The sequence below is a fragment of the Hyaena hyaena genome, unplaced genomic scaffold (genome assembly GCF_003009895.1).
Source record: "Hyaena hyaena isolate Hyena2069 unplaced genomic scaffold, ASM300989v1 scaffold_26, whole genome shotgun sequence".
NCBI lineage: Eukaryota > Metazoa > Chordata > Mammalia > Carnivora > Hyaenidae > Hyaena > Hyaena hyaena.
In genome coordinates this window covers 4,078,884-4,092,109 of record NW_024080658.1, presented here as the reverse complement: position 1 = coordinate 4,092,109, position 13,226 = coordinate 4,078,884, and the positions used below count along the sequence as shown (strand labels likewise).

Genomic DNA, 13,226 nt, shown 5'->3' with positions numbered 1-13,226 from the left:
TTTATAGTTACAGGGTCTCTTTCACTTCCTAAATGGGTATGGTTTTCAGGATATGGTGATGATAAAAACTGTCAAACTCATTTAAAAAAATTTTTTTTAAGTTTTTATTTTATTTTTGAGAGAAAGAGAGACAGAGTGTGAGTGGAGAAGGGGCAGAGAGAGGGAGACACAGAATCTGAAGCAGGATCCAGGCTCTGAGCTGTCAGCACAGAACCTGAAGTGGTGCTTGAATCCACAAACTGTGGATCATGACCTGAGCTGAAGTTGGACACTCAACCAACTGAGCCACCCAGGTGCCCCTGTCAAACTCATTTTAATTTTCTTTTCATATAAAAGCAGTTAAACCTGGGAGAGATGATTTATCCTGATCCCTGATTTTATCAATTAGGAACCTGAATACCAAAGAGAAAAAGTGCCTTTCTTAAGGTCAGATATCTAATTATGATAGAGTTGGGAACTGGATCCATGCCTCCTGTTTGTGAATTTAGCATCTGCTTCCTCCTCCACATCTCCTGCACACACATTTTCACCTTGTACCCTCCTGAATCCTTAACTTATTTCTTCTTGACGTCACACGGACCTTGATTTCCTCAACAATCATTTTATTATTCATAGTTTTGTGGGTCAGGATTTCCTCAAGGCTCCATATAAGTTCAGCAAGGTGTGTTCATGGGGCTGTATTCTGCTGGTGTCTCAAACACCAGAATCAGTGTCTCAAACACTCAGACACCAAATCCAAAATGGCTTTGCTCACATGTCTGGGAGCACTGTGTCAGCTTTTTGGTTTGTCTTCATTCTCCCTCCTATGGCCTCAAATATCCCCCCACTCCTGTAAAGGAGCCTGCTATGGACTGAATATTTGTGTCTCCCCCCATCCCACAAATTCATATGTTGAAGCCTGAACATCCATATGACTATCCTGGAAACAGGACTTTTAAAAGGTGATTAAGATTAAATGAAGTCATTAGGATGGAGCACTGATATGGTAGAACTGCTGTCCTTATAAAAGAGGAAAAGACACCAGATCTCTCTCTCTCTACCATGGGGATGTAGCAAGGCAGCTATGTATAGACAGGAAGAGAGCGTTTGCCAGAAACTGAATTTTTCTAGCACTTTAATCATGGACTTTCAGACCATGGGAAAATAAATTTCTGTTGTTTAAGTTACCCAGTCTGTGTTATTTTGTTATAGCAGCTTAAGCAGACTAACACATGGTCCAGCTTTAATTGGATTGGATTGTGGGGCAATTTATGCCTCAGGGTATTGTTGAAAACACTAATCAATAAATGATTAAATAGGTCAATTGTTAGATATGATACCCATTTAGGCAGAGCATCCAGAAGCTTAACAGTGAGACAATGGACAGCGATAGTCAAAGATTAAAGAGATAGTCATGATTAAAGAAGATCAGCATCCTTAGGCTGGGGTGGGGGTTAGGAGGTAAAGATGACTGTGTGCATGCCTAAGGCTGCACCCTCTTGCAAATGATAACAGAAGCTGTATGTGTAGGGGACATAAGAGGAAATAGATTCCACTTAATTAGACAAGTCATTCCTAAACAAATAAAAATGCAAACAAGTAAAAAGCCCCAACAGGCCCATGGGAGATCAGTATCTAGAACTGCTATAGTGTATTATCAAAAAAAATAAAAATAAAAAAATAAAACATCCAATTTTAGGCAAAATATTATAATGCCTGCAAAGAAATAGTGAAGAATACTCCAAGGAAGAGCAGGTAATAGAAACTGCCTTTGAAAGGGCCCAGATATTGGACTTTGCATTCAAAGATTTCAGAACAGTCATTATAAATAAGAACTAAATGAAATCATATTTAAAGAAGTAAAGAGAGGTATGATGCAGTGTTTCATCAAAGAGAGAATGTCAATAAAGAGATAGAAATTATATTAAAAAGAAAAAGAACCAAATGGAAATTCTGAGTTGAAAAGGAAGCACTATCAATAATAGCCATATTACGGAAAGAGTCCAAATATCCATCATCTGGTAAATGGATAAAGAAGATGTGGTATATGTATACAATAGAATACTACTTGGCAATGAGAAATAATAAAATCTTGCCACTTGAAACAATGCGGATGGAGGGTATTATGCTAAGTAAAATAAGTCAGTCAGAGAAAGACAGATATCATATGTTTTCACGCATATGTGGAATTGAGAAACCTAACAGAAGACCATGGGTAAGGGAAGGGGAAAAACAGTTTCAAACAGAAGGAAGCAAACCATAAGAGACTCTAAAATACAGAGAACAAACTGAGGGTTGATGGAAGGGCAGGAGGGAGGGGGAAATGGGTGATGGGCATTGAGGAGGACACTTGTTGGGATGAGCACTGGGTGTAGTATGTAAGTGATGAATCATGGGAATCTACTCCTGAAGCCAAGAGCACACTGTATACACTGTATGTTAGCTAACTTGACAATATATTATATATATAAAAAAAGGACAGTGAGAATAAAAAAATTGTCAAAGGGGCTCAGCAGTAGATATGAACTGGCAGAAGAATCAGTGAACTTGAGGGTAGATCAATAGATATGCAATATAAAGAACAGACAGAAAGAATAAGGAAGGAAAAGAACCTTAGGTAACAGAACCTTAGGGAGATGTGGCAAATCATTAAATCCCTAACATAAGCATCATGGGAGTACCAGAAGGAGAATTTAAAAAGGGGGAGAAAAATATTTAAAGAAATAATGACTGGAATTTCTCAAAATTTGGTGACAATATTAATCCACATATCTACAATGGTCAACAGACTCGAAGAAGAATTAAGGAAAAATGGATCTACTCTGACATATCATAGTGAAAATACTGAAAGCAAAACACAAAGAGAAAATCTTGAAAATAGCAAGAGAGAAAAAAAGATTCATCATGTTCAAGAGCATCTCAGTAAGATTAACAGCTGACTTCTAGCAGAAACAAAGGAGCTGGAAGGTGGTGGAATGACATATTTAAATGACTAACAGAAAGGGCTGAAAGAAAATGACAACAAGGGCTAACTGTCAATCAATCATCTTATATCCAGCAAAACTATCTTCTAAAATGAAGGAGAAATGAAGACATTCCCAGGTGAACAAAAATAGAAATGTTTTTGCTAGTAGACTCACATTTCAATAAATAGTAAAGAAAAATTTTCAAGCTGAAAATAAGACACCAGACATTAACTTGACTCAACACACAAAAACCAAATAGCATCAGTAAAGGTAATTATAAAAGATAGTGTATTTACTCTTCTTTCTTCTCTTAACTGATATAAATTGCATATATAAAATGTATATAATATTAGATGAAATGGAAAATTTATACAAAGATACAAACTACCAAACGAATTCAAGAGAAAATAGAAAATCTGTGTGGATCTATAATAAATAAAAAGAATGAATTAGTAATAAGGACATTTTCTGCAAGGAAAATTGCAAACCCAGCTGTCTTCACTGGTGGTTTTTACCAAACCTAAAAAGTAGAATTAATACCAATTCTTCATAAAGTCTTCCAACAAATATAAAAAGAATGAACATTTTCAGATTCATTCTATATTTCAATATTTCACTGTTATCAAAACAAGAAGCTAGCACAAGAAAACAGAACTATGGCTCAATATACCTTATAAGTATAGATTCAAAAATCCCTCCCCCCAGTACTAACAAACTGAACACAGCAAGATATAAAAAAACATTAGAAACTATGGCAAAGTCAGATTTATCCCAGTAATGCATTCTTGATTTGACATTTGAAATATAATCAAAGTAATATACCATATTAATAGAATTTTAAAAAACCACCATATGATTATCTCATTAGACACAGAAAAAGCATTCAACAACATTCGACAACCTTTCATTATGGTGATGTTCACCAAACAAGGAGTAGAAGGGAACTTCTTCAACTTGATAAAAAGCATCTATAGAAAATCTGAAGCTAACATTATACTTAGGGGTAAAGGCCTGAAACCTTTCCCCTAATATCAGAAACAAGACAAGGATACCCATTGTCACCCTTTCTACTCAGCATCTTACTGAGTGTGCTAGCCAAGGGCAAACAGGCGAGACAGAAATGAAAATGAAAATAAAAGGTATCCAGATTGGAAAGGAAGACATAAAACTTAACACCTTGTGCAGACAACATCAACTAGTATATAAAAATCCCAAAGGATACACTAAAAATCTTTAGAACTAATGAACAGGTTCAGTAAAGCTCCAGGTAGCGAGATAAATGTCCAAATAATAAATTGTATTTTTATATGGTAGCAGTGACTAATCTGAAAATACAATTAAGAAAACAATTCAATTTACAACAGCATGAAAAAGAATAAAATACTTAGGAATAAATTTTACAAAGTACAAAACTTATACACTTAAAATAACAAAACATTGAAATTAAAGACTTAGATCTTTATTAGGTCAATGAAAAAGACCTAATGTTTGTGTACTGGAAGACAATTTTAAGATGGCAATATTCTCCAAAGTAATGTAGAGGTTCAGTACAATCAGTACTAAAATCTCAGCTGCCTTTTGAAGAAAGTGACAAGCGAATCCCACAATTCATATAGAAACAAAAGGGGCCTAGAAAAAGTGAAACACATTTGGAAAAAAAAAATATTTGAAATCACTTCCTGATTTCAAAAGTTAATTTAAAAGCTACTGCAACAAATGGTACTCAGCTAAATGTAAGAGCTAAAACTATAAAACTCTTAAAAGAAAACACAGGCATAAAACCTTATGACCTTGGGTTAGGCTATGGTTTCTTAATATGGCGCCAAAAATATAAGTGATAAAAAAATACAAAAAACAGAGCATCAAAATTAAATTATTTTGTTCTGCAAACAATATAATGAAGAAAATTAAAATATAAGCCACAAATTGAGAGGAAATATTTATAAATTATGTTTGTGATAAGGGACATGTATCAGAATATATAAAGGACAATTACAACTCAATAATAAAAAAGATAAATTGGCCAATTTAAAAATAGGCTTTGGATAGACATTTCTCCAAGAAAATATACAAATGTGTAATAAAGCTGTTCAACATCATCAGCCATCAGGGAAATGCAAGTCAAGACCACAATGAGATAGCATTTCATACCCACTAGGATGGCTATCATCAAAAAACCAAAAACAAGTGTTGGTGAGGATATAGAGAAATGAGAGCTCTCCAATATCGAGCGCGGGAATGTATAATTGCACAGTGCTTTGAAAAGCATTCTCTACAAAATGTTAAACATAGAGTTTCCTTATGACCCAGGAATTCTACTGCTAGGTATTTATTCAATACAAATGAAAACATACTTCCACAAAAGCCTGCATACAGATTTTCATAGCAGTATTGTTCATTATTAGGAGTAAAATAAAACCCCCAAATATAAACCACCTAAATACCCATCAGATGATGAAAGAAAATGTATCTCCATACAATGGAGTATTATTTGAAAATAAAAAGCAATAAAGTACTGATGTATTGATAGTTGCTCAAACATGGACAAACCTTGAAAACATTATCCTAAGTGAAAGAAGTCATTCATAGAAACCACATGTTGTATGATTCTATTTATATGAAATTTCCAGAATAGGCAAATTTATGGAGGCAGAAAGCAAATTAATGGTTGCTCAGGGTAGGGTTGTATGTAAGGAGATTGGGAGATTGGGGAATTAGTGGTAATGGGTACAAGGTTTCTCTTTGGGATGATGGAAATGTCCTAAGTTATTATGGTGATGATCATACAACTCTGCAAAAATGCTAAAATCCAGTACATTGTATACATTAAGTGTATACATTCATATGTGTGGCATATATAAAGCTGTTTCATAAAGGAGAGGGTAATTGAATTCCTGTTCTGGAGCAAAAAATTACATCTGATTCTGCAAACATTTCTATTCCCCACGCCCTCTAGATCTCTCCCCTCAGAACACTTTTTCACATCACTCATGTATTTCACAAACATTGAATCAAGTATAATCTCAGCAAATATGTACTGATATTTACTGTGTTCAAGACAAGGTCCCAGGCACTGAATACTTAGGGCTCTTTCTGTTGCAGACAGAGCAAAGTGGTTGATAAGGGAAAACAGGCCAGGAAGAGCTAATGGATTTATAAATGTTTTCTCCTTCTTGGACATTTATCCTCTCCTTAGGATTAGAGGTTCAACTCCCAGGGTCAATTAATACAAAAGTGATGATTTGTATGCTTTATTGTCATTGGAGTAGAATCTAGAATGATAGATGTAGACAAAGGGGAAACAGAAGAAATGCTTGCTTTTTGTTTATTCAAGTTCTGTTATAAAAATGCTTAGCCTAAAAGTTATTTCAAGGTAAAACTCGCTTTATTGTCTCTGAAGAAAATTGGAAATGATGTAATGTGGTTTATGAGTATGGTAGACTAACATAAAAATTCCCATTTTTTTGTGCATTTAGCTCATTTCAAACACACTCTGAAGCACTTATATGAATTAGTTAAAGTCTCACGGCTGCCCTGTGAGAGAGGTGTTATTATTATTCCCATTTTGCAGTGAGGAAATTGAGGCACAGAGAGGTTAAGTCATTTTCTTACAGTAATAAAATTAGTGAGTGGTAAAGCTGGGAGTTGACTTAGCAATGGGGTGTCAGACCCCAAATTCTCAGCCCCCTTGCTGCACTGCCAGCCACTCAGCCCCTCCCAGAAACCAGCATGCCCTTATCCTAGCTGCTGTAACCAGAAATCCATGATCTATCCTCCAGTCCCCCTCTCCCCCATCCTCCTTTCCCCTTAACTAATGCCATTGATTAGAATGTCCTTTGGAGTCTACCTCCCAAATATCCCTCAAATATGGCTACTTCTTCCCATTTACTTTGTCATCACACTGGTCCAAATCATCAGCATCTCTGCTTCAGCCATACATGGTCTCATGGATGCCCCTTTATACTCAAGCCTTCCAAGCATCATCAACAGTGATCATTTTAGAAATGTGAACCACCTAATGTTACCTACCTGCTCAAAACTTTCCAACTTCCTCCCTATAGAATTTGAAGAAGAGCATATCCTTTTTAATGGCTCACAGGGCCATGAGCTAACATCTGCCTACTTCTCTGATATCATGCAATGTTACTTTTTCTTCACACCACGGTGGCCACGTATGTAGTTCCCTTCTATCAAGTCAAGCTTTGGAACAAGACAATCTCCTTCTTGCCTTTGTGCCCTTGCACTAGCAACACCCTCTACTTGTGATTTTCTCTTCCATGTAGGTCTACTGCTGGTTATCCTTGAACTCACTGTGGTGGTATCTCTGCAGAGGAGCTTCCCCATTACCAGTCTATTTAAAGTAGCCTCACCTGCCCTCACCCAGTCACTGCCCATCATACTACACAGCTTCTGAAACTATTGGCTGGTGTACAGTTTGTGTCCCTCTGCTAAGATATAAGCTTCTTAGGTCAGGAGCTTAGTCTCTAAGACTATGGTTCATTAGGACCTCTGACCGTGCAGGCATGCAGTACATACCTGTTGAACGAATGAATATGTGAAGTGTGGGAAATGCATGGTGGGACCCAAGCTTTCATCTCCTCTTCTAAGTCACAGTGACTGGAGGATCTTGGGAGAAGTGATGTGAAAGTACAAAATGGAAGCAATTTTATGCAGTCAACATATGAAACAAGAGGCTGAAAAGTATTACCAGCTCTATTTTGGAGACATAAAAACAAAGGGGTTTAACTTCTACCATCAAGTAAAATTAAAATACAAAAGAAAAAGAGAAGCTTCCCCAAGATTATAAAACAAAGCTCCATTTTCTAATTAATTATTTTAAGAAATGAACTCAAAGTTGTAGGCTATTGTGAGAAACATTTGGAATATTTCTGTTTCTCCTGTTTCTTCCACGCCTCCCCCCCCATCCCCCGTTTCTTTTTTCTTCGATGCGACAGTAAATTTCTTTGCTCTGGTCTACTGTTCCTATTCTTCTAAGTTTCAACTATCTTTGAATTTGTGGGGATCTATATAATTTATTCACAATTTCTTTTTTGATGTATCATAGCATTTGCTTTTTAGGACCTTCTTAAAATTCATCTTAGGTTTCACACCATTTTTAGATCAAGAGCCTATTTTGCATCTATAGGTACCCTGACCACTTTGCTCTAATGAAGTGATGAGAAATGTATTTTAATTTTGGCTTTCAAGTTTGGGGAGGATTAAGGACCCTTCTAGGAGCCCAGAGAAGACTGGAACTTTGCATCACCACCCCCCCCCCCGCCATAAAACACACACAGACACACATATGAACACACTATATCCAATTTCAATGGACCCTCTAAAGCCCACCTTTGGATCTCCTGCTTAGTACTTCAAGGAGCAATCTCAGTTCAGAGTAAACCCATATTGGTTTATCTCAGAGTCTAGGACAACAAAGCAGGGTTTAAAAGTAGAAATTGGCCAGGTTGCTTGTAGTCTTCTTCTTGAGCATTTCCCAGAGGCTGCGCCCCTAGTGCCTTGGCCTACCTTCTGCACTGCTTCAGAATAAGCTCCGTCTCCTGGTCACCACCTGGTTTTCTCTGGCCACAAGATTCATGAAAAGTTTAAAGTAAAGCAAAGCTTCATATGGCTCAGCAAATCAGTGGTCACATGAACAGTGTCAGAACAATTGGTGACCCTGTCTTGGTTATGTTGTCTTCTCAGCACAAAGGAAAGGAAACCTCTATCACCCTTCCTTTTTAGTTCTCGTGCTCCTCTGAGTTGATGGCCACAGGTGACCCACACTGCTACATATGTTGTTTTTATTATCAGGGTATGTATCATTTTATGAAGGCAAAGATTTATAGATATAAATATTCTATGTACCTATTGCCAAATGGTTCCTATTCTAACAAAGGAGATTATTTGGAACTGTTTAAAATCCTGAGTGCTATTAACATCATCAGAATCCCAGTTCTGCTGTTTGCTGGTTATTTGACCTCAGGCATTTAACCTGTCTGAACCTTAATTACTGCAGCTAAGAAACCACAAATCAAAACCACACTGAGATATCACCTCACACCAGTCAGAGTGGCTAAAATGGACAATTCGGGAGACTATAGATGCTGGTGAGGATGTGGAGAAACGGGCACCCTCTTGCACTGTTATTGGGAATGCAAACTGATGCAGCTGCCCTGGAAAACAGTGTGGAGGTTCCTCAAAAAATTACAAATAGAACTACCCTACCACCCAGAAATAGCACTACTAGGAATTTATCCAAGGGATACAGGAGTGCTGATGCATAGGGGCATATGTACCTCAATGTTTATAGCAGCGCTTTCAACAATAGCCAATTTAGTCAAGAAGATGTGGTTTATCTATACCATGGAATACTACATGGCAATGAGAAACAATGAAATCTGGCCATGTGTAGCAACATGGATGGACCTTGAGGGTGTTATGCTGAGCGAAATAAGTCAGGCAGAGAAGGACAAATATCATATGTTTGCACGTATAGGAGGATTAGGAGGAACTTGACGGAGGAACAAGGGGGAGAAGAAGGGCGGAAATGGTGGGGGAAAGGGAGAGAGGCAAACCATGAGAGACTCTTGAATGCTGACAAAAACTGAGGACTGATGGATGTGGGGGGGAGGGGGGGATGGGCATGAAGGAGGGCACTTTGGGGATGAGCACTGAGTGTTATGTGGAAACTAATTTGACAATAAACTATTTGTAAAAAAAAAAAAAAAATAGCCAATTTAGGAAAAAGCCTAAATGTCCATCAACTGATGAATCAATAAAGAAGATGTGGTTTATATATACAATGGAATACTAATTTGCAATGAGAAAGAATGAAATCATGACATTTGTAGTGACTTGCACAGAACTGGGAGGTATTGTGCTGAGTGAAATAAGTCAGTCAGAGAAGGACAGATTTGCATGTTTTCACTCATATGTGGATCTTAAGAAACTTAACAGAAGACCATGGGGGAAGAGAAGGGGAAAACAGTTACAAACAGAGAGTGAGGGAAGCAAACCATAGAGGATTCTTGAATACAGAGAAGAAACTGAGGGTGGATGGGGACGTGGGGGAGAGGGGAAAATGGGTGATGGGCATTGAGGAGGGCACTTGTTGGGATGAGCACTGGGTGTTGTATGAGAGCTATGAACCATGGGAATCTACCAAGAGTGTACACCAAGAGCACACTTTACACATGGTATGTTAGCCAATTTGACAATAAATCATAATTTTAAAAAAAGAAACTATGGGATTGACTAAATGGTATCTATAATCTTTCCATCTATGAAGTTCTAGAATTCTCTTCCAGGCTGTAAATAATGCTTTATATTCAAGAAGAACTGATATATACTGCCTGCTTTAGGAATCTAAGTAGGTTCATGTGTCTGTTGTCCATCTTGGTGTCTTCTTTGGAAAAATGTCTATTCAGGTCTTCTGACCATTTTTAGTTGGATTATTCATTGCTGAGGTAGTTGAATAGGATCATTTCTTTATATATTTTGAATACTAACCATTTATCAGATACATAATTTGCAAATATCTTCTACCATTACAAGGGTTGCCTTTTATTTTTGTTGATTGTTTCCATCACTGTACAGATGTTATTTTGATGAAGTCCCAATGGTTTATTTTTGATTTTGTTTCTCTTGCCTCAGAATATAAAGACATATCTAGTAAGAAGTTGCCATAGCTGATGCCAAAGAGGTTCCTGCCTGTGCTCTCCTCTACAATTTTTATGGCTTCAGTTTTCACATTTAGTTTTGTTTTTTTAATCTATTTTTTGTGTGGTGTAAGAAAGTGCTCCAGTTTCATTCTTTTGTATGTTGCTGCCCATTTTTCCCGACACCATTTGTTGAAGAGACTGTCTTTTTCCCGTTGCATATTCTTTTTTTAGTGAAATATTTTTCTTTTTAATTTTTTTCTTTTTAAGTTTATTTATTTATTATTTATTATTTATTTTACAAATAGTTTAGTGTCAAGTTGGTTTCCATATAACACCCAGTGCTCATCCCCACAAGTGCCCTCCTCCATGCCCATTTCCCCCTTCCCCCCCAAACCCATCAATCCTCAGTTTGTTCTCAGCATTCAAGAGTCTCTCATGGTTTGAAAAGATGCTCAACATGGCTGATCGTCAAGGGAATGCAAATCAAAACTACAATGAGATATCACCTCACACCTGTAAGAATGGCTAAAATCAACAATAAAATAAATAACAGGTGTTGGTGAGGATGTGGAGAAAAAAGAACCTTCTTGCAATGTTGGTGGGAATTCAAACTGGTGTAGTCACTATGGAAAATATATGGAGGTTCCTCAGAAAGTTAAAAATAGAACTACCATATGATTCAGTAATTACACTACTAGGTATTTACCCAAGGGATACAAAAATATCAAATTCAAGGGATACATGCACCCCAATTTTTATAGCAGCATTATCAAATATAGCCAAATTATGGAAACAACCCAAATGTCCGTCAACTGATGAATGGATAAAGAAAATGTATATATACATATACATACAATGGATGGAGCTAGAGAGTATTATGATGAGCAAAGTCAGTCAGTCAAAGAAAGGCAAATAGCATATGATTTCACTCATATTTGGAATTAAACAAATGAGCAACTGGAAGAAAAGAGAGAGAAGCAAAACAAGAAACAGACAACTGTAGGGAACAAACTGATGGTCAACAGAGGAGAAGTGGGTGGGGGTATGGGTTAAAAAGGTGATGGGGATTAAGAACTGTATTTGTGGTGATGAGCACTGGGTGTTGTATAGAAGTGTTGAATCAGTTTATTGTATACCTGAAATTAATATAGTACTGTGTTAACTAACTGGAATCTAGATAAAAAAGAAAAGAATGGAAAAAAAAAGAAAGTCTAAGTAGGTTCAACTCCCAATACAAATTTGATAGATTGGTAGAGAGTGTCTGCAAAGCTGTGTTAAGGATTCTGGGGGTCCACATGGACTCAGAAGGACAGTGTGGAGAAGAAAGGAAGAGTTTTGGCATGTGATAGTGAGTATTTGAATCATCAGGCTGGCTCATTCGCACAATCTAACATTGCTCTTCACACCCCCCCTTTTTAACATTTGTAAAACAGCGTCCATATTCTTTCCAAAGTGGAGTAATTTGTAAGGCAATGCATCAAAATGTATCTGCTCCCTTTCTTCTGTTCTTTTAACATCTCTACTGGTATAGCCTTGCTGAATAAAAAAGCAAAACCTTTGGTGGTTGAGACTTCAGAAGGAAATGTCTTGCTTGTTCCTTACACTTGATATTTCTTGTAGAAGGAGCCGTGATCTGTAACTTCCTACCTAGTTAGCAAATGTCCTTCTATCAGTTCTGAGAATGGGTAGGGCTGTCAGTGAGGTATTTGTCTGCAACCATGTTCACTTCTTGCTTCTGTCAAACTCATCCATAGTGTGGAACTCCAGCAGAAAACCTTGAATAAAAATCAATGTCCTGGAGAGAAGCCAGAGGAGCTGGATTCGGGAGCCATCTATCACTGCCACGGCAGCTCCAAGGCCACAGAGAACAGAGCAAATGAGCAAGTCTACGCCAAGTGGAAACTCTGTGCTGCTTCGGGAATATGCTTCGTCTTCATGATTGCAGAGGCTGTGGGTGAGCATTATTCAAAAAGACTTCTCTGATTAAACAAGCAAACAGACAAAACCCCACATCATTGCAGGAGGGTTACCTAAGTTCTTCTTTTAAAGAAAGATTTCATATTTTCTGTAAGTATGGAGTAACAATATGCTCATTGTAGATAAGTTAGAAAATATTAGGAAACAAAATAAAATTCATTACCATCCCACATTTGAATAGTAACCTCTAATAACATTGTAGAGTATTTTTATACAGTGTATTTTTCTATTCACAACTCAGTTTTTAAAATATAACTGAGGGCATACTGAATGTTTTTGACCACGCCATCACAGATCCTTCTAAAACATTTTTATGCCTGAACAATATTCTATAATACGCTCCACATAATTTACATAACCATGTCTCTATTGTTAGAAATTTAAGGAGTTTTTTTTTCCTGCTATGGACAGTGCTGCAATGAAAACTCGTGAATAAAACTCTGCCTGCCTTTCTGGTTAATCCCTTGAAAGAAACCCCTAAAAGTGGAAAAACTGATTGAAGGATATAAATTATTTTATTACTTCTTGATACATATTGCCAAACTGCTACTCAGAAAGCTTAAAACAATTCATATGTCTTCCTGCTGTATGTGAGAATGACTGTTCAAGTCTTTACCAGAACTTATTTTAAACTTTTATTTGT

The 13,226-nt window shown here is 36.9% G+C and overlaps 1 protein-coding gene across 1 annotated transcript in view; it reads left to right on the top strand.

Annotated features, from left to right (window-relative positions):
• SLC30A8 (solute carrier family 30 member 8) overlaps window positions 1-13,226 on the top strand; it is a 41,105-nt gene that overhangs the window by 1,940 nt on the left and 25,939 nt on the right. The window contains exon 2 of the mRNA XM_039227200.1: window positions 12,361-12,560. Coding sequence (XP_039083131.1) covers window positions 12,361-12,560 — 200 coding nt within the window. The remainder of the gene's footprint in view (window positions 1-12,360; window positions 12,561-13,226) is intronic.